Raw genomic sequence first — 22819 nt, 5'->3', positions numbered from 1 at the left:
AGTAAGATTATACTAATGCAAATTTAGTTTATAGTATTCAGAGCATTAATGTTAGAGATGCTTTTCTCACGCTATCACAAGCAGAGCCCTGAGGAAGCCTGTGCTCTTCCCACCAGATTCTTAGTTCCTCAGCATTTGAGTATTGCTTTCACCATCCATACTTTGATTTTTTACACAGTTTCTTCTGGGTAACGTACCAAGCAAAATCTGTAACAGAGAAATACAACTCACACAGTAACCTTAGAATCTTAACTCACTTCTAACCATATCATTAAGAGATGCATAAGTTGTTCCAGTCCATTTCACAGTAAAAAGGCAATGTGTTGCAGATTGTGCTGCGATGAAAACCAGAAAGTAGCAAGAAAAGGCAGAAGTCCTCATTGCTGTGTAACCTGCTTTACAGTTTCCAGATCTTCTTGATTAGCAGCATGTTAATAGCTAAGTGAAATTATGGACAAATGAGTTTGAGATGTTACTTCTGGCATCTATAAAAGGAAAAAAAAAAAAAGGTTTAAAATCTGTTGAATGTGTGTTTGGAAGTACTCTTATCTAGCCATTGCTGTAATAGGCTGCATATTGTTTACCAATTCCTCTTTCGTGGCTTAAGTTTCTTGATTGTTTAGCTGCACATTGATTCAACCTACTTAGCCTTCAGATCACTTCCAGCTTTTCACTTTAAGGACATATCTGGTGCTGTAAGCATCATGGATGGAGAAGAAAAGAAAGTCCAGTGACCCCAACTCTTTTTCCTTGTGTCTCCTGTCTCTCTGTGTGGTAACATACACCTAACTGACACAGAAAGCAAGCAACGTTCCTTAAGCCACAAGCAGAGGAGAAACAAAAGTCAGCTGCAGAGATGAGCTATAAACTCGGACAGTGCGGACAGCTCGGCACTGAAGAGCTGCCAGTCACTGCCTTTTCCACAGGGGCTGACCAGCGAGGTGTGTGCCGTAGTCACACCCGTCTCAATAGATCTGTCAGCTTTCCCGCTTTTGTTCGAGAATGATATCATGTTTCCTGGGGCGAGCTGTGGAAGACAATGCGGGCCTGCTTTCCTCTAGATACTGCAGGCGGAGTTCAGGAAAGCAGGAATGACATTCCCTGAGCAGGGAGGCTTTACACTCAGCACAGGCAGTGAACTGGCTTAACCTTGTCTCCGATGATCATAGGCTTCTCTGGGTGTGGTGCTGGGTAGGCACAAACTCCACTCCACCCTTTTCCAAGGTGAAGACCGTCGGCTTGGCTCCTGTGATGAGAAATGGCCTTTGATTTAATGTCTTTTTTGTGTTTTGTTTTTGTTTTTGTTTTTTTTCTAATAACAGTACTTCGTTTGCAGCTAGAGCTAAAGATCTGATTTGGATGGTAATGTTCGAAATATATACAAATGCTCACTTTTGCACTGTATAGATGGTCACTGCTTGCCCCAGCAAATGTTCAATTAAACTGACAAAGGGTTGAATTTAATCCTGTTGGGATTCTTGAAACTAGACTGAGCATCACCACATGTTTTTCTTTTGGTTGATTCTACTCCAGTCAACATTTTGTAGAATCAAAATGATCCTGGTATCCATCCTGAAGTATGTATTCAAACCCCAAGGTTGTGGCTAGGTACAGTCTGCTAAGTCCTGACCAAAGAAGAGCTGCAGAGTCACCTATTCCCTTGGAAGGCTGGGGACAAAGCAAGTAATGAGTGTCAGAACTTGCCTTTTCCCTCTTAACAACATCCTCAGATGGTCTGAAAATTTGTTTGCAGCTTCTCACAGTGGGCTAACTCAGAAATGTTCATGTGTGAGCCTTATTTTAGCAAGATGGCCACCATCAGTAAGAGATTTGTGGAAACCAGCAACAATTAAAACCAGTTTTAAGCACATTTCTTTGACTATTTCTGGCAGGAAACAAATACATTGTCAAATGTCCCCATTCTCCAAGACAGAAAGAATCTTCTGTGCTATAGCTTTGCTCTACCAATAATCTTAGATCCAGTGGGTTTCTAAAAATGCTGGATTATTTTTGTGTGTGTGTGATTTAGCTGTTGGAACCATATATGGTAAAAGACTCAAAAGGTTATATTAGCCTTCTAAGAAGGGTAACAGTGGAGTTAACAGTGCAGTGGCATCCAGTAGTAGCTCTCTATCATCCCTATTGATGGTTGCGTTTTCTTCGGGCTCAGTAGGTGTTATGAAAAAAACCATAAACTGTATTTATTATCATAATTATGTGACTCATTTACATATTTAGAAAGTTAAGCAGCTTTTAACACAAGCACGATTATGATGTTGTAGGCTCTTCAAAATTACAAGAAATCATAATTTTTAGTTAGACTCAGCTGTTCTAATAATTCTGTTTCAAGACTTGCTTTTCTCTTGTGAAGCTTAACTTAACCTAAAGAAAACCTGTATTAACCTGTGGCTAACACATGCCTGTGACAGTGAATATGAGTGTCATCCTTTCCCTAATTAAAGGGACTAGGCTTGTGTGATTATCTTCAAATATGCTGTTCTCAGACCAAAATGGCACCTGAAGTTCAAACAGTCTGTTCTACAGCTGCAGTGCTGGGGTTTTGAGCCTCCCACAGCCAAAGCAGTGGACAGAAACCACGTTGGAACTTTTAATCTCCAGTATTTCAAAACTATGCTGATTAGACATTACACTGACACACAACCTTTCAGACACTTGAATTATCAAACTACTGATGTGACTTGCAAGAGAAATTTGAAAATGGATTTCATTCCTTATTCCTGAAGTGTATTCGATTTGTGAGACACAGCAATTGCATCTGCCTGCAACACGTAGGTTATTTACCCAAAGGGAACAGTACCCTGGTGCCTTTTTCATGAGTCTGAAATTTACATGGAATTTAGACTTTTCTTGAGATGTAGCTCTTCTTGAGATGTTCTCTTACGACAATCAAGACTACAAAATTGATGGATCTGTTTTATGGGAGAAAGAAAGCTGTTCTGTTTTAGTTACATTGTTTGCTATACGTTTGCAAAGAAAAAAGTTCCAGCTGTGACCTAGATCATCGCTCCCTGACTCTGCAGCTAGAATCCAAAACCAACAGCTTCAGCCTGTGCAGACAGCTCTGTGTACCTACCCTAAGTGGAATTACAAAAGTGGGCTGATTCTCTCCAGTTCTTCTATTTTTTAGCTTTAGAGCTTGCTTTTGGTGTGTTCCTGGGTCAGACATAGTGAGAGGTAGAGTAGCTCTCAGGAAGCCTGTGCTCCCAAAGGCCATTTCAGCAGCTGGGAATAGTCAGGAGTGAAAAGGCATTGCATCAGACCCAGAGGAATCAAATCTAAAAGGGTGAAATGAAATCACACCACATGCACAAGTGTTAACATATGCTATTGTTTTAGATACATATTTCATATATATATATATACACACATGTATACTAGATTTTTTTGGGTATTTAGTCATAATTAAGCTGGTTGGATGGATTAGTTTTTTGCTGAAATTTCATTTCAGGGAAAAAAACAAAGCTGTTATATTTTGCAGAGATGGTCTGATACCCACAAAAATTTCATCATCTGGAAGGCTTTAGGTGGACAAGAGGGAGCAGAGAAGTCAGAAAGATTGACTGCAGCTGAGCAGCTGGCTTTAGGACAGGGGAGATGTGGAGTTGGTCCTTCATGTGCCCACAGTGAGAATTACCTGGGTTGGAAACCTGCTCTGTGTTGGTCACATAGACTTGAGCCTGCTTGGCCCAGACCCATCTCTTAAACACACAAAACCCCCTGCTCGGCTCTCCATGGAAGACCAAGTCATTGTGGTGTGGAGGGCATTGGGTAGGCACAGAAGAAATGAACCAAAAATGGATGCACCTACCACCTGTATGAGACAGACATATAGTTCCATGGTCAGCTCCCACTGTGATGCAAGATCTATCATCTGGGACTGGAGGGATGAAAATCTTAGAGAAATTTAGATGAAGAAGTGTCTTCCAGAGACGTTATCTACCCTGTGCTAGTGGCAAGATCACATTTAGGATGCTGTTCGGCTGTGGTTTCAGTGGAGACACATAGCAAAGAACCAGCCCAAGTCTGAACTGGAGACTTTCCTGTAAGGAGTTTAAAATGCTGATCATTTTTTAGGGTGCAGATTTGATAACTGTTCTCCAACTAACACCCAAACTAAGAACATGCACTAATAATTTTAAACAAGGGTCATATCATAAAGAAGTAAAAAAACCCACCAAAATTCATTTTTAAATTCATCACTAGGAAATGCAAACACTTTTAGGGTGTGAATATATTAGGCATTTCCTAAGTTCTGAAAGGATTTTTGAAAGACAGGTCACAAACAACATTTCTATATTCAAGGGTAATATATGTAAACTTTTTGCTTCAAGGTTGATATTTTGATTGCCTGGGGTTTATTTACTTTTTGCATTGTGTCAGCCTGTCTAATGAAGTGGCTTGGTTAATTTCCCCTTTGGAGTGTAACAAGTCTCCCTCAACAACACAGTTCTATCTGCACTTCTGATAGTTCTGGTGATTTTTTCTTGTATTATTCTCTGAACAAGAAGGTTTCCCAGTGGTCAGGAACCTTAGCCTCATTTGTCAAAAAGCATGATTAGCACCAGAAACACCTCCCACCACTCTGCTCAGAAAATTCAGAAAGTGGCAAAGTGAGGGGACGCTACTGTACAGGCAAGAACGTATTAAGAGTACACTCATCCAGCAGCCAATGCTCACAGACACTTCCAGACAGTTAACCTTGTGCATGTTGTATGCACTGATGTATCCTATGAAGACTAATTGATTACCTATGTTAATTTGCATACTTCATCTTGGCACATGTGCATAAACAACATACATTACACATAAACAACATACATTACACATATACAGTGTACATAGTAGCTTCATAATGCAACTTACAAGGAGCACCCTTGTTATGGACATATTTATTCTTGCTTGCAAGTACTTTCTTGACAGTAATACCCATATTGGGCAAGCTGCAAAACCAGCCAGCTGTAGCTGAACTACAAGCCTATCCTACTTAAGCTTTCCCACTTTTCCTCATCCTTTTTCAGCATTGCCTAGCACATCATCAGCTGGTTGTTCAACAAGCAATTTCTGCTGATATGTTGTTTTCTGCTTTACTTGCTTATGGTCAACCAGGCCTAAGGAGAAGTCATGAGAAAGCGTCTTTCTACATTTTGGTTGCTTACACACACACATTTAGGCACCCTTGCTGGGAAACCCCCAACCAAGCTGCACCAGTGTTTCTCTTCTAGCTTTTACATCTTAAAAAGATTGCTTTTATGGATTATGAAACAATTGAAATGTAGAGGAAAATCACACTTTATTTTACAAGAAGGCAGTTGTGTTTCCTTCAACTGCTCCAGAGGTACCCAAGGGCCCGTAAGAAACCATTAACCCTAGTAGCTTTGACAGACTATTTTATTTTTCACACTTGTGCTCTGGTCTTCCTACCACTGCAAAGTAGCAAAGTGATGTTCTGTCACTAATTTTTTGTCTCTTATTAGTTTCACACTACCTTCCTTCCACAAATAATGCCCTGTTTCTAAGGGCATGAGGTCTCGGTATTTGAGCTGTCCCACAGCTGCCCAGTAGCATCACATAAGACACAAGCAGTAAGATTCTTTCCATGGACAACAAGAAAGGTTTTATTGGGAAACCTGACTTTTTCCTCATTTATGAGCTGTTTTTCAGCAGCATTTCTGTCTCTCTCCCTTTTTGCCCTGCTGCTGCTGCCGTGTGGCAGAGAATCTTAATCTGTTTCGGTAATAACTTCAGCCTTGTTTTTCTGTGGAGGACTGATCTGTCAGAAGAGAACTTGACTCACGGGGAGAAACTACCTGAGCTGCTTCTATCTTTGCATCCCAGATGAAGTTTCCAGGACTTTAAGAGACTACTGAGCCCATAAAATGAATATGTGATTTCAAAGCGCACCCAATTTAATTTTTTGGAGAATGAACAAAAAATAACCAAGATTGATAAGAGAAATGCTGAGTGCACAGAAAAAAGAGGAAATAAAGATTACCAAATTGTGGTGGGGTATATGTTCCACTCTCCACCTGAAAAATATCACCAAACAGCTAATGTTTTAGTTAGTTTCTGACTAGCTTTAATATTAAGTAAGAAGTACTCCATTTTTCCTTCTTCTTCTTTTTTTTTTTTTTTTTTTTTAAGGGAAACACCATATGAGGATTGGGTTTCTATTTTGTTCATTTCTTCATATTTCACTTGAATTATTTCCATCCTGATTATCATCAAAATTGGTGAAATAGTTAATTTTAAAATAATGTCAATGTAATCTATTCAGTACTTCACTAAGAATTAATCAAATGCTATGCTTTCTCAGCAAAATTTCTTACATGATTGCCACTTGTATTCTTAAGTAGATTAGTTAAAGTTTTTTAATCTGGTGTGTGATTTTATAGTGAAAAATACAATTAAGGGGGGTACAGCTGAACTTGTAACTACAAAACAAGACACAATGAGAAATGTTGAGGTGCAGGCTATTTAGTAAGTTAGGTTTGTTCTAAATCAGAACCTTATTTTTTCAAGCAGAGAGAATGCTTGGTGTTGTTTTTTAGTTTTTTAAGAGATGTGAAGGAGGAGGGGCTGATGACTTGACAGTCTGTGACATACATTTCCATCAGTCTCAAAATTATTTTTAAATCCTGCAGTGGGTGTCATATGCAACTGACTGTTTTACTTTCAACATAACACCAAACCTAATCTAAGCACAGATTCTATATTTTCCCTGCTAGCATAGTATCTATATGTTTTACATTCATATTCCCAGGTAGTTAAGAGCAGAAATAATTTGTGTTCCAAGCAATAACTGTAAAAAAAAAATAGGAACTGCCTAAACATTTCAAATTACAAAAACTTTTATTCCCCTTGCTTCACCTGATGAAAAAAGGGGTTGAATTTACTGGAATTTTCTACCCTCTCCTCTTCTTCTAAATAATTAGTACTTCAAAAATATTGATCTTTCCGCTTACCTCTTACGACAGCTCTTCTTTTTCCTCTGTTATGCTCCAAATGTCAAGGGAAGGACTTCCAGCTTATAATCACTTCAAGCAATTAATAATAAAGCTCTACAAATATAAGGAAAATAAATACACCATTAGATGTGTAATGTCTAAACAATTTCTTTCCTTCCACTACTACTCAGTATTAATTAATAGCTAAAAGAGTTACTCAGAACTTTGCATTCTCAATACACCTTGCAAATATGGACTAATGATTAAATATGTGTTTGGGGTGTGGTGGGGTATAGTTATCCTTCACTTTGATGGAGCTGACCACTCTGGCTGCTTGCTATGGTAGAGGAGTGTTAGCCACTCCACAGTATTTAACACTTTTCCAATTAACAGACAATTTTGCAAAGGCTTCACATTAGGCAGCAATTGTCTTGATTATTTCCAAGTTTTCCTGGGGACCAGATAAGGGTTAACAGTGTAAATCTGAAACTATCTGAGCAGGGACTTTCTGAGATGAAAGGACAAGTCATAACACTTTTCTATTCTCGTAAGACTTGCTGTGTGTACTCATCTATGGCATTAAACTATCTCAGCTTGAGATTGCTGCATTGTTTTATTCCCAAACTGATGTCTAGCATCAATTCCAATCTAGGGAAGTGATGTTTTAAACTTTATTGGAGACTTTCTTGCTCTCTGAGCAGACCTGTGTCTGGGATGTGTTCCAGGGAATTTCTGAGAACTGTTTCTTCCAGCTGGTCCTGGTTGAGTTTTGCTGGGGTAGCACAGCACAGAAAGTGTGATGACTGTCTGCCCATATGAATGGCATTATGGTAGGGAATGAGAACACACAGGGACTGCAGAGACAGTGTGATACACACTTATTCCCTGTTCTGTTTCCCCAGGCAAATATGTACTAGAGAAGCTGTGAAAGATACAGCCAGGTATCACCTAGCAAGAGAGAGCACAATCCTGTAGTTACGAGTGGGCCAAGAGGGAGAGCAAAGCTCTCTGCATTAATTTTGCTGTCTGAGTTATAGTGAGTGTGCTATTATTTAAACTTACTGTTTTAGAGGATGCCATTTTCTCTGTGCTGGAAGGGCTCAAAGCACTGCACCACAATGAGTGTTTGTCATAAATACTGGGCAATGAATCCTCTTCTCATGGTATCTCCCATTTCCAGTATTAGCCTTCTGCAAGTGCTCTCCCTTCTCAAAATCTATTTGCACACACAGCAAATTGCCTTCCTGATAAGGTCAGTCCTTCAAGGACCAGGGCAGGAGTCAAAGGACTTTTTCAAGGAAGCATAGAGGATTATCACTGATACAGAGACAGGCTGTTTCCTGTCTGTGTTTTTTGTGCTTGTCTCAGAGAGCTAAATCCTGTTGTCCTTATTTGTTCCTTATATACTCAAAGTCTTTATTAACATCAAGGGTAGGATTTGCCAAAGTTTTGCCTGACTAGGTAAATTCCTTTCTAGCAAGGACAGTTGGGTTAGTCTAAGTTGCATTAGCAGAAAGAGATGTTGTAGGAATCCCTAAGCATAAAGCATATGTGCATTTTACACTTTTCTGGTTTTTTCTCTTCCACAGTCTGAGGGCAGCAGCTCCCAGTGGAGTCAAAGAAAGCCTTCCTATCACCTCAGAGGCCTTAGGCTGACTTTAAATGCCAGTCCTGCTAGATCCTGAGTTGAACGAGTGAGTTGCCTTCAAGTCAATGTGCTGATAGGGTGCTTTTTTTGTTTGGTTGTTTTTTTGTTTTTGTTTTTGTTTTCAAAATACACCTAAAGCATAGCTTTTCTTAGTGCAAAACTTTCACTTGGATATATTTTAATTTCTGCTTGCATTATATTCCAGCTGTGAAAACTTAGCTGCCAAATCATGCTTGGCATATGATTCCACACTTATGTATAGATATTACTCACTTTTAGATGCAGAAAAGCCTTCTAGTGTTTCTCCAGGAAGACATGAAACTCCATCTGTGCTCCATCTGCTTCATGCAGGTGTCTGGGTTACTCTGCAGTGTTTAATATGACAAAACCCCACCTATATTTAGACAATCAGAACTCTACCCATTCACCAGTGGCTAGAATTTGATTCACGCTATCCATCCACCAGTGGCTAGAATTTGATTCATCTGGAATAATCACAAGTGTGAGTAAGCAATATGCCTGTGGTTGTTCTACACCTTGATGACACAATTTGTGTTACCACCAAGAAACAGAAAAGTATGTAGCAAATGCCCTGAATCTGATATGATATTGCTTTGCTATGTCTTGCACAGGGATCAAAGACAACATGAAAGCTAGTTCCCAAAACTCCTACTTCTCCTACTACTTTTTCCCAGGGTATTAAGAGGTTGAGATGCAGGGGGGAGAAGAGGTGTTATTTTTCACCTTTCAATCTGTGTTGGAAATCAGAGGAACAGAGAAATGCTAGAGAAATGGAGCTGGAGCCCTGGATGAGCAGTCATCCTCTGAAGGGCCCCAGCGACTTGGGCCCGTACCTCCATATTGGAAAGGTAGTTGCAGCTTTGTGCCCTGTGGATGCTAGGCAGAAACATCAAAATATTTCAGTTCTGATCTGCAGCACCCTGCCTGACCTCAACACAGATAATCACACCAAATCACAAAGTTTGGATCGAGATTTGATTCTGAGTTTCACAAACTTTCGCAGAAATCAGGATCTTGCAGTTTATGATTTTAAGAATATCTCTACCTAGGATGTGATCCTTGCTGATATAAACTGAAGCCCTCTGCTTTCAGTGTTGGGACTGTTCCATAACATCTGCCTTCAGCTGATACATCATACCTATAGTAAGAGCACAAACATTCCTCATATAAAACTAAAAATGTTGAGATAAATGGCTATAAAATGAATGCACAAGTCTGGCCTCATTTCTATCACATACCTCTTTAACTTTTTTCAAAGGTTTATTTTTGTAATGTGCAGCAGGATGAATTGACTTCTCCGACCTGCACCTTTATGCAATATTTACTTTAACAGCTGTTGCATCCTTTCCAGAAGGTTTAATTTCTCCATTATGTAACTGCAAGTTATCTGGGCTGGCACATGAAAGGGTGGTAGCTGTGGCAGGCTGGCTGGGTGTGGTGAGTGTCAGTGTGCTGTGAGATACTTCAGTCCCCAGAGTGGTTGCTGGTATTGAAAGCAGAGGAGGACCTCCTCCCTTGGCCCCAGCACTACTGAGACACACGCAAAGACTGCAGTCAGCACCAAGACCTTTTGACCTCCCTTATCTAAGACTATACCCCCTTCCTTCCAATCAGAGGAACATTTGGAAGCTGAGTGGCACTAAATATTGAGTCTCTTTGTGTAAGTACAAAATATTCTTGTATCCAAAGCAGGAAAATAGATGTGATGAATAAAAGAAATCAAATATTCTTCCTGTTTCAGATGGAAAAACTGTTAGTTTCCCTTCTCCTTACGCTGAATTTCAAAAGTAAAGGGAAACGCCTGTTGTTTGCAAATTGTTGATTATAGGAGAGCTGTATTTCCCTCCTGCTATGCACATTTGAACAACTAAATTTGTAGCACTCTGCCAGAGACTGTTTAAATTAGGCTTGCTTCTATAATTTTCAAAGAACTTTGATTTCCATGTATTTCTGGCAGTTCTATTGATCAAAGGGAGCCATTTCAAATTGATTTAAACCTAACTTCATAAAAAATGGCTTCACTAGTGCCGCCAACTTGCTCTTTGTTCTTGGGAACGTTTCTTTGTGCCATGGTTCTCGCCGCTGTCTGTTAGCACTTCAAATGGTTAACATATGAATGATTATGAAATCATTAATCCAAATTCATAAAACAGCTGAAAAAAATACTCCAAGTATTCAAAGTACTTCCAAAACCTATAACTGAAAGACATATCTGCTTTACATCAATTCATACGTATTAAATTCATGCAAAGGACACCATTAAACTGACAACTTACTGTCTAATGACAATGTTACCAGCAAGGCACCATATTTGAGGCATTTATGTACATGTCTAACTATCCAAAGATCTATCTGCTTCTGCAACCCACAGTTTTCCTTGGGCTTCTGCAACAGCTCTTAAAAGAAATTCCACAAGTTTGCAAGGCTTATTTCCTCTTCTGAGAAGAACAAACTCCATCTGTCCATGACATAAAAAGTAAATCCTGAAGTCAGTGTAGTTAGAACAGTTAATCTACAGTCTTTCTATTTTACATAAAAGCTGTGCAAGACACCAGCCAGAGAAACCCTGAGTACTGGGTGAAAGAGCTTACCTGGTGATTTGATCAGCCACGTACTCAAACTCTGCAGTAAAATTTTTTCACTTGCTGCTTTTTTCCCTAGGTAAAGTGGAAGCTGCACTGGACCTCATACTGATCAATTCATTCCCTCTAGTGGGCAACTCCGAGACATCACTTATCTGTATCACTTCCAAATGGCGTTCCCGTGAGTCTATCACAATAGACAGAGACCAAGAGGATGTGACAAACCAGCACCGGGAACCACTGGAAGTTAATGAAGATTCAAAGAGAGCGACAGCCAAAACAGTGGTGTGGAAGAGGGAACAGGCCAGTGAAACTATTGGAGCATATTACTGTGAAGGGAAACTCAAGGATGAGGTGACAAGGATACATACCATGAAGATGCCGCTGCGAGGTACTGTATGGTGGTCAGATCTGAATTTTGCATGTCACTGCTTGCAGACTGGCAGTTGTTCCCAGTTGACACAGGTGGGCACAAACGTGGCTCCAGAGCAGGCAAGGCAGTCTGGAGTCAAAATAGACTTGGCTCAAGCCTGTGTTTTTCTTCTAAAATGCAGAGGAAACTCGCAGATACTAGCTGCTAGTCATTTCCTCATGGAAGTTAGTCAGGCACCTGTAGGTATTCTGCCTGTATCTGGCTATGGCCAGGAACACCAAGTCAGGTGGCAGATAAGGTAAGTACTGGCCTCACTGACCCCATGAAATAACTCATGCAGTAACTGCTGCACTGGGTTTTCCACATCCCACACCCCTGATTTCTAAACATGCTTCCATTGTAAAGTCTTGACAGGTCTGAGATGCAGACAGGTAAACATCACTATCCTTTTTTTTTAGTAAATGGGCAACCTGAGCCTAGAAAATAACTGCTTTGCCTAAGGTTCAGTCAAACCTCAGGTCAGCAACATTGGATCTGCACAGTCTGTGTCAATATGAAAAAACCACTCCAGCTCAGCACTGGAAAGAAACTCTGGAGAAGTTTCCCAAAATCTAAGAAGGTTATTCACAAAAATCCACTATGGATTTCACTATTGACTTGGTTTTCTCTTTAAGGCTATGCACAGTACAAAAAGCAAATATGGCAGGGAGATGTTGGGATGAGAAGGTGGGATTTCCAAGGTCCAGCACTCTAGCCATTAAATTAGATTTTTTTATGTGAAAAATTTTGCTTGTCTCTGGACCTCATTAGGCTTCTGGGACAAGTTCCAAGACAGAGATCACCATAAACTACAGAAAAGTGGAAGAAATTTTGGCTAGTTTTCTGCACTAAATCAAGTTTTCAACACTTCAGCCAATTTTTAGTAGACTCCACTGTATTGCTAATGTTTTGTGCCATGGCAGCTGGTCTGTTGGGAGACTTGACACCTTTTCTTTATAAGGTTAGTGAGAGCAGTTATCATTGTTGGTATCTCCTGAAATTATATAGCAAATTTAGAAAAAGAGGTTTTTTCATTTGTCCAAGCTACAGTTAGTGTGTATTTGTTTCTTTTATTACGGGAACATTAGAAGTAAGGTAGGCAGGACAAGTTCATTTTTCCTTGGCTTACGTTTTCTCTGAACCAATGTGGTCTTTGAAGGGTTGGATGGATCACCAAGAAAGCTCTGCAGATGCAGGCTGACAACTCCATTGTTTCAAAGTAGGCTGCAATGAGGAGGGGATAAGATAACAGTCCATGGAAAGTCAATGCGACCCTGTGGCAGAATGCCTGTGAGCTGAGCACATCTCTAGCTGTCCTGTAGAAAAACCTCCATGGGTGGAAGAATGTCTTCTGAATCAATTATTTTTTTGCACTTGGTATCTGTGGACCTAGAAGCAGAGAATTTAATGTAATCAAACTCTGAGAGCTTCCTATGTGACAGAAGTTGTTCTAACCAGAAGTAACACAACATTCACAGTAGCAGTAGGTAGGTTCCTTTGAATAATTTCTGGGTTTGAATCCATTTCTCAGATTTTCTCTGCAAAAGCTTACACTGACAACATTTGTGCTAGCAACTCGTCCGTGAACACGTATAACATAATCAGGCTAGATGGGTGAGAAAGAGGCTCAACAGAAATTCTTAAAGCTGTTAAAGTACGGAAAAAGAGGAAGAAGAGGTCAGTGAGGGACTGTGAGGTTTGGTAAAGCATCTGTAGTTGGAAAACAGGCCTTTTTCCCCTTTACTGTTGTTGTCTGAATAATTTTTAAAGACAACCTGGTTTTCAACACCAAAAATTGAGGAAGAGTTGAAATGTGCAGTTTCCCATTGAGGACACAAAAGGCATGGGAAGGAGCAGTACTTCTGAAAATCGAACCACTGTTCTGCAGCCTCAGGGCAAGAAGCTGCTGAAACACTCACTAAGCATTAATCATTTGGGTAGCACCACAGACTTTAGTGGGAACTGTCAGCTGCCTGATTATGTACCCATTATCAGATATGCAGATACAGTGAAGATTTTTGCTGCATAAAATGGAAAGATAACAGGTCCATTTTCCTGTTTTACTCTACACATGTGCCATTCTGAAATCAACGAGTCCATTCTCCTGAATTCTTCATATTGTAGCATTATGGTTACACATGTAATATTCATAATGTGTAATGAGAGGGAACAGAGTAATGTTTATACTGTATACAGCATACATATCTAGAATAGAACAGTATATAGCCTGTTCTGCATCTAGTCAAATAGAATTTATGCAATTCTCTACACAATAAATGTGTATTTTCATATATATGATTGAGTTTCCCCCACAGAAACTCTCTAGAGCAGGCAAAGGGACAATAATGGAAATGCTAGTGACAGAGTTATGGCACTTGCCCTGCAACTCAGTTCATTATGTCTCTATAAGGAATTGGCACACTCGAGATGTGAAATCATGAAATACAAGTCACAATCTAAAAATACGTTGGAACTAAGCCCACCAGGGAGTGTACATTCCTTTCCATTGCAACAATACTCTGAAGAAAAAATCTTGTGGTTAAGCTAAATAACATAAAAGAAAATGGGAATACAAAAGTTTAATATCTTGTTAAAACAGTTAGTAATGCCTCACTAAATTTGGTCCAAAAATCACTGCAGCTGAAACACTTAGGATCATTTGTAACTAGCAATTCATTTTTGGGAAAGCTGTTGAATTTTATTTTCCTAAATAGATCATTATTTTCACCATGCATTTGTTATTCATAAATAACTTCTAGCTTGGGAGCTGACAGTAAGTTGGGACTGCTTTCAGGTTTTGTTTGCCTGTTTCTAATGAGATCTTCTTTCATTATTCTATATTAGAAATCTCTGTTTCTCTGAGTTGTTAAGTTCAGTTACCAGTGCCTAGGTAACATGGCAAATGCCCAGTAGATTCCCATGCATGTTCTTAGTACCGCGCAGGAAGAGTCCTGCTGAAATTGATTGGGTAGCACTTACAAAGGAATGAAAACACATGACAGAGGCTCAGAGCATAAACACTAAAACTGCACAGGGGATGGAAATCCCATTCTGCAAAGAACTGTGACTTTTCAATAGCTGTCTTATTTCCAATAAGAAATAAAACATTAAAAATGTCAAATTTCTCAAGGAAATACAATTCTGGGAGAGAGGTTGGCTTGGATTGATAAAAATATCTTCATTTTTACTCAAATTTTCTTTCTTTAATTTTACATCACATGACATAACATAATAGAAACATTTTGATTTTTAATTAAAATGCCATTCTGAAATGGAAGTATTAAAATGTTCTTTCCTCAAATATTGCAAGAATACTACCCTTTTTTTCCCCCTTGGATTTTGCAAAATAATATTGTGGAGGTACTAATACAGTTTCAGTCTCATACAGACTTTGATGTAGCATTTACCCACTCATTTTTCACAGCACTATTCATATATAATATAACAGAAAGTTCGTTCATCATTTTTTCTCTGCTTTCTGATCCTATCACTGTGTATTTCTTTGCCAACAAATTTCAGCCACAGATTCCAAATTTGTTTTCTGCAACCATTGGTATGAACCAAATTATACTTTATTGGCAGTTTTCTAAAAATGAACCAAGAAAAAGAGACATGACTATAGATAAATGGCAATTTTTTTATTAATAAGTTATCTAGCAGTTCATACTAACTTGTGTGTGTTCCTTAAGCAAAATATTCCACGTGAAATAAAAGTGACTTGAATAGAAATGGAACCTGTGCAAATGCAGAGCCGACTAGGAGCATGAATGGCTCTTCAAGGATTCCTTCTAGCTGAGGCTCAGGTGGGTCTTTCTGTTGGAAAGGTCCCACTTACTTACCTTGTTGGGGAGGCAGATGGCAGCAGAACTGGGCTCCCAGGAGCTGAACAAAAACAAGATGTAGGACAGATTTACCCAAGAGGAACTTGCACAAGAGGAACTCTAAGGCTAAACAGCCTCCAAAACAGAAGAGAAAAGGGACTGGTGAAAATCAATGCCTCACTCCCCTAGGTGCTCTGAAAGGGAAAGTACAAAGGTGTAACATTCTTACTCAGATAAAGAGCTGAATAGTTTGGAATTTAACTTTGCCTAGAAGTGTTTCTGAAATTTTTTTGCCATAAGACTTATCAGTGACAGTATGACATAAAAACTCAGAGCTAAAAATGTTCAGAAAATCTGAATTTGTCTTCAAAAAGCTTCACAGCCTTCCCTTGGAATTTTCCAACTAAATGAAAGGAAGTGTCCTTAACTTCTAACTTCTTTCTAAGTAATATTGCCATTAAAATTATCATTTCACCCTTTTCAAAAAGTACTATTTCTTGAGATTCTTCTGTTCCTTCCCCAGTTATCTTCTGATCTTTTTCCACTAGTGATAATAAGAAAAAGGCAAAAATTTTGTGAAAATCCCTCTATCTACTACTTTGTTCTTTTTCTTAAATCAAGAACTATAAACACATGTATAAAAGTACTTTTTTGTTTAAGCAGGAAAAATGAATTTCAATTTCCCAACTGGAAAATTGAAAAATATCACTAATCTAGACAGTTCCTCCCACAGAATCTTTATTTTAATTAAGCCACATTTTCAGATGAGAATATTTTGGTAAAAGTATTACTGGGTGTGAATATGTTTTTTTCTTTTTTTCTTAGTGCAAGCCATCACTCAGTATTTATAGAGGGCATGGTGAACTAACACAAGCACAGACCTACTCTACCTTACTGCATCTTCCCCAGACCCTGCATGACTGTGGTGTGCTGAACTATCTTGACTGTTCTGCGTCATAAAGCTTAAACAGAAGAGAACTGAGTCACTCAGAGTATTTGCCAATGACAGCTAGTTCCCTACAATACATTTTCCAGTACTTTATCCAGTCTGCTTTAAAAATGTCTCAAGGGATGAAGAAACTTGGGAGAATGTTTTACAGCCAGTTGGAGCTCCTAGTTAGGAAGTGTTTCCAGTTACTCAGCCAAAATCCTTTTTTTTTTTTTTTATTTCATGCCCCAGGTTCTAGTGGCAGTCAGTTTTTTCAGGGTATAGGTGAGTCCTCTGTCATTGCCAAAACATAGAGTTGAGGTTGCTGGTGATAAAGAATCAGTGTGTGCTCTAAAGAAATTTAAATGTCAAAATCTGAGTCAGGGTCATGCTGTAAACTGTTCTCAGCTTTCAGCCCAGAGACCAGATAGAGACAATAACTGCTGTTATTTATCCCACACTTCTGTGCTGTTCTGTTTTCAGCTTCATTCCACCCAGTGGCATTAACTGTTACAGCAAATAAGGGAGAGCATGTGAATATTTCCTTCATCAGAATGGCAGCCAAAGAGGAAGATGCAGTGATCTACAAAAATGGTATTTAACCTTTCTCTCTTGTCTTTTCTCTTCCTGCTATCATTGTCTTAGCCAAGTGCCATGTAACTGTTTTAATCATTGGTGATGATGCCCATGCTGTGCAACTGGAGCAGACATAATTTGTCATGCATTTAATGTTCCCTAAAGGAGCCATTTGCCATATCCGATATATTGAGCTGACCTGTTTCTCTTCCACCATAATGCCAAATCCTCTGTTTATACCTTTGCTCTGTTTCTCATTTTCCTTTTTGACTTCCTTCTATATCCCCTCTTTTATGATGCTCTTCAGGCTAAGAAATTAAGCACTAGTAATCTGCTATTAGAAAGGCAAAACTGTCAACAAAATCTAATCCTTATGTCATTCAACTACAAAAATTAGCCAGGTTGTAAAATTTACGACACCAACTTTTCTATCTATCTAACATGTCACCTAAATCACATGTAACTCACTGTTCAGCTGTGTGTTGCTTCTGCTTGACACTTGGAAGAATGTGCAGTTTGCCATCTACCTATTGTAGAAATGTAGTAAAATACTGGTCACTAAAACTCACAGTGCCTTCATACTTAATCAGAATGTTAGACCCCAACAAATTATATGTTGTGTGGAAATATATGTGTGGAAAGCATATGTAATGTACTGGTCCATCTTTGTCTACTGATAGTCAAGCTTACAGTTTACTACCAGGAAACGGAGTAAATAGAGCAGAATGAGGGAAGGAAGTGTCAGCACACTGCAAAAGAATGCATGCAGTGGGTCAGCATCAACCCCAGTTACTGAATATTTGGAACATTTCACTACAGACTGGAAGAGCAAAATAACAGAAAGATGTCTTTTAAAAAGGCAATATGCAAAGCAGAGTTTCTTAAAGACCTGTTTCTTCATTCTTCAGAGATTCAGCCATGGCAGTGCACAGTGGAGAATGTTTGCCATCACTTGTCCTTTCAGGGTCCCCAGGGAAATTTTGTGATCTCCTGTCAGCATTTTCTCATACAAGAATCAGCTGGTATGTTGGAGCAGGAGTGCTTACATCATGGTGCTGCCTTAGCTGGGATTCCAGCTGGAAATTTGGCAAAACCCCTCAAATTAACCATGACTCTGGACAGTAGGTCAAGTTCTCCACCTGCAATTACAGCTAAAATAGTATCCCTAAGGATTCCTGATACAGCAGCTGGCAAAGAAGAGAAAATACTTGTCCTGTTATATTTAACTGTTGCAGTCTTTCACTTGAGCCATTTACAGTACCACTTGCCCCTTGCAGACCCTCACAAAAGCTGTCTAGAGAACGAACCTGTTCTGCTAAACAAGATTGCTTTAAGATATTGGATTAACACATGCCATCCTGGAAATCAAACCACAAAAACTGAACCTTGCTAACAGGCTGTGAGCATAAGGCTTTCTTAATACTTTGCTGCCAAATTTGTTCTGCAGCTTGTAACTCAAGATACTAAAAAAAAAGCCCCATCATTTCAGAACTAATCCCTTTCATTCTTTGCTCTTTTTCTTAGTCCCTGTTTTCTTGAGGAACTGTTACGTGTTGTCATGGACTAAACTGACCTAAGATAATTTTGCTGTTTTGGCTACGACCCTCAGAAAAGTTTTACGTTTCTAGGCTGCCTGAAATTTGACTATAGTCATATTGATAGTATTATGGTATGTATGATCACAGACAGTAAAGGTTCTGCCTGACACTGCTTACCTTCTAAATTATTTTGGCAAAGTGAAAAAAGGTGTTTCATTATCACTGTAACTGTAAGGGGATGTAGAAGCTAAGGGCATTTGATTTTTGGGAGTATCATCTGGTTAATGGTCATTCAGCATAAAAGACTGAGACAAGAAACAAGAGAAGTAATAAATAGACACACAAACCCTAAGGAGTAGCAGATGACAAAGTCAAAGGGCAGAGCTGTCCAGCTTCTGAGGGCCACTGAGGGAATACAAAGCCCTGAGTACCTTCAGCCAGAGCTTTGTAGGTATAAGAAGCAGGAAACGGGATTATCATGTGTCTCAGAGGGAAAGAATAAGCATATTATGGCATGATTGAGGGGGACCACGAGCATGTGTGGAATAATGGGATATTTAGAGGCAGAGCCAAACAGGAGAAAGAGAGGGCTCAAAGTGAACAGCAAAGGAACAAGCATGGGAAAAAGGGGCAGGAGGCAGGTGGAAGTTGCCACTGCTCTTGCCAAGCTTTGCAATACAGTTGATCTGATCTTATTAAACTCTGTTCTTAATTGTTCTTCAACATAAGTGTGCTCTCTGCCTCATACGCATATGTATAATCTGTTAGTGACCATCAGGCCAGACTAGAAGGCACAACAGTTTTGACTCCTAGTAACTGGAAACATATGCCAGGTTTCAAAGCATCTTATATGTCTGGGGCCAGCAACCAGAGGGACTAAGTGTCTAAGGCTGGTTATGTCAGGGACCCATTTGCATGTGACTCTGTGTGTGTGTGACACTAGTGAATTTCAAGTCAGGCTAACCAGCAAGTAGGATAAGGGGTCTGAGAGCCAGCTATTAGAAAGACTGTAGGTCCAGGCCAGCTAAGACGCAGTTTGAGGTGTGTGAGTGTATGAGATCTGCCAGCAAGCCCGACTAGCTGGCAAGTGAGAATAAGATTGGGCTGTCTGGGTGTTCGTGTGTTTGTGAGTCCTATGTTCACATGCAGTAGTACCTGTAAAGGCACAGTTCTGCTGTGTGCGTTTCTTGGTGGCTGGCTTTGTCGGTACAGTGTGTGGGAGAATGTGCGCGTATGTTTTGGTGATAGCTGGCTGGACTTGGCATTAGCCGACTGCAGCAGCCTTGCTCTAACAGACTAGAGTGCAGGGACTCCCCGGGGTCCTGAAGTCCACTGGATGTAGCTTGTCTTTGACAGCAACCAATGTTCAAATGTTATTTCTTGGTGATACAGAGCGATGGGAGAAGACCAAATGCTATTGCCTTACTTAGCAAGCATGTATGACCAACTGTAGCAAACCTAGAGTAACATAGATAAGCTCCCTTGGTGAAAAAAAATAGAGGGGACAGAAACATGTTAAGTCTAGGAAGAAAAGATAAAGCTGTGCTGTCTTCTTCGTGCTTTGGCCTGCTAAGTAAATTGTTGTGCTACCCAGATTAAATAGGACCTGGCTGGCATTTGCTGTTTGATTCCTCCCAGCCACACTAGGCTTCTTACAGATTGGCACCCCTCACTTCAGGAAAGGCCAAGAAACAAAACAAACACTTTTAACCACTGGTGTGGTTACTCTTAGCAACATTCCTGTGAAGCAACACTGAACACAAAGTTGTTTGTCACATTCATCTACTAAATCTCCTCAAGATCTAGCTTCCTTTTTACTTGCACCTCTCCAGTTATCAAAAACTAGTATAGCTAAAGAGCTGTTAGCAAATTCATAACTAATAAACAGAATCTGCTGCTTAGCTCATCCCAAGCTGTCCTTCCTCAGTAACCAATGCAAACTCACTTTTGTCTGTAGAGGGTGAATGACTTCTGTATGTTGTACCTGTATGCTCCTTCCCCAGGTTCCTTCATCCACTCTGTGCCCAGGCATGAAGTGCCAGGGGAGCTGGAAGTCTCCTATCCTCAAGTTCAACCACAGGATGCAGGGGTTTACTCTGCCAGATATATAGGAGGAAACCTCTTTACTTCTGCTTACACAAGGCTTATTGTAAGACGTAAGTTCCATTAATGTGTGCAGATGATTAATTGTTTAAAGTCACAATGAATCTGAAATGAAACTTATACTGTACCCAAATAAGGGCCAAAATCTTTCTTGGCATAAATTGCCATCAGATTATGTCAGATGACATTTTTTTCCCAAGGATCTTTGGTACAAGCTGATACTATTTAAGCAGCTAAGAGCAAAAAAAATTTCAGATTTAAGTTCAATTCGTCTTAGCTATTTCCAGGACAGCTAGCTCTTTTCTCAGCACCTCAGCTTTTCAAACACCACGTAAGTGTGAACGAAGAAGGTGGCACTGAGTCTCCCATGAGTATGAGATGTGGGTCTGAGCACAAAATAGGAATTTTCAAATATCTCTGTTCTCTATGGTGGGCTTTATACAAACCCCATTTATCCTAAGATTTATCATCTTTAGCATACATTATTGTAATTTCACAAACTGGTAAAACTCCTGGGACATAGTCTGGGAGAGTGGTAGGGAGCACAGTAACAATACAGAGAATGCAGGATTACATGCCACTGCTCAAACACATGTCCTGTTTTTCTTTGAATTAGCATTACAGACATAGACTGATGATTTTTAGAAGAGCTTTTTTCTAAGTATCCGCATGTAAGAATTTCATTGTGGGAGAAGGAGGAGATAGAGCTCCAAGTGCCATGTTGATTCATTAAATATTTGCTGAAATCTGAAAAAGCTGATCCAAGTCTGGATTACTCAATTTTAGCAAGCCTACCTCAGGACTTTGCTGTTTATTATCTTCTCAGTCCTAGCTTTACACTAGAGGGAGTCATGAAGGTCAGTTTCTGTGACATAGGAAACATTGTTACAAAAAAAATACTGAAAAGTACTGAGTCTTCTCAGCTCCCACTGATTTTAAAAGCACCTCAAAGAATTTTGCATCTTGTAGGGACAGATTAAGCATTTGCATGATGAAGCCATATATACTTATTCAGAGCTTGAGCTCCACTTCAATTAAATCGGTATCAAAACTCTCACTGGCAAGATCAATGGTAGTAGTATCTTTTTAAATTATGAAGTGGGAAAGAAAATCATGACAGGTGTTAAAAGAACTGATTGCTCTTAGTCCATTTATTCCAGAAACAGGTCACCAGTTGATTAACCCTTGTGATAAAGACCTAGTGAAGACAGTAAAGATACAACAGATGTGAACCCAGTCTAATGAGCTTTCAAGAAAAATACTGATACAGAAAAAAATCATGCCTTGCCAAATGCTGGTACAATGCCAGTGACGCCAAGCTTGGTCCTGCTGACATACTACCAGTACAGCCAGCTCCAGGTGAAGTCTGAACCTTTTGCAGGTCTCGGATCCCTGCTACAAGAATAGAAATCTTAAATATAACATCTTTATCATCTTTCAAACTTACTCTTACAGACTAAAAAAAACTATCTCTAGTTTCAAAAAAGGAAGACTTTTTCAGTTCCTTCCTTGAAGATGTTACGTAGTATTACTGTGTACTATGCAGCAGTTCTGATCCAGAAATAGAGGCACTTCCACAATGCAAAAAGTGATTCCTTACCTTAGGCCAGTTGGCTGGGGTTTTGGGATGTCCATATGGATCATATTTTTATGTATTTTACTGTTTGTCTTTATTAAAAAGAATTTTACTACTTGGTTGGTTACTGAATAAGAAGATGACAAATATATCATTATATTTTTCCATAAAAGGATGTGAAGCTCAGAAATGGGGCCCTTCCTGTAGCTCCCACTGCCCTTCCTGCATGAACAATGGCATTTGTCATGAAGATACTGGGGAATGCATCTGTCCTCCAGGTTTTATGGGAAAAACATGTGAGAAAGGTAAGCAAATATTATTTTCACAGATTGCTTATTAATTTGTTGTCAGTAGTTGAAGATGGCAGATTATTGAGGGAAGCATCAAATGGAGTAGCCTTGTTTTACTCTTTACAGCTTTAACATTTACAGCTCGTGCTGGAGACAGGACAGTGCTGGGTAAGACGAACACGGAATTAGTAAGGCTGTTCTTGTAGTTGTGTTTTAACTTCTCCCTCTCTTCTAGTAGAGATTATATTGCTAAGGAAGATGAATGTTTCCAATTCTTCTTGATCAATATGCACTTGGACGAACTGCTAGATAATCTCACCTAGGCTCCTTTTCCCACAAGAGGCTGGACCAGATGATCT

The 22819-nt window shown here is 39.5% G+C and overlaps 1 protein-coding gene across 3 annotated transcripts in view; it reads left to right on the top strand.

The window, feature by feature from the left end:
• TEK (TEK receptor tyrosine kinase) overlaps positions 1 to 22819 on the top strand; it is a 41434-nt gene that overhangs the window by 1071 nt on the left and 17544 nt on the right. For 2 of the 3 annotated variants that reach the window (XM_075019739.1, XM_075019738.1), the window contains exons 2-5: positions 11296 to 11607; positions 16861 to 16971; positions 20495 to 20647; positions 22344 to 22475. In XM_075019739.1, the coding sequence (XP_074875840.1) occupies positions 11296 to 11607; positions 16861 to 16971; positions 20495 to 20647; positions 22344 to 22475 (708 nt within the window). Of the gene's footprint in view, positions 1 to 8554; positions 8660 to 11295; positions 11608 to 16860; positions 16972 to 20494; positions 20648 to 22343; positions 22476 to 22819 lie in introns of all 3 variants that reach the window. The other variant, XM_075019740.1, reaches the window with a different exon arrangement.

The sequence above is a fragment of the Buteo buteo genome, chromosome Z (genome assembly GCF_964188355.1).
Source record: "Buteo buteo chromosome Z, bButBut1.hap1.1, whole genome shotgun sequence".
Lineage (NCBI taxonomy): Eukaryota > Metazoa > Chordata > Aves > Accipitriformes > Accipitridae > Buteo > Buteo buteo.
Note: the sequence above shows the minus strand (reverse complement) of the source record. Positions and strands in the feature narration are given on the sequence as shown.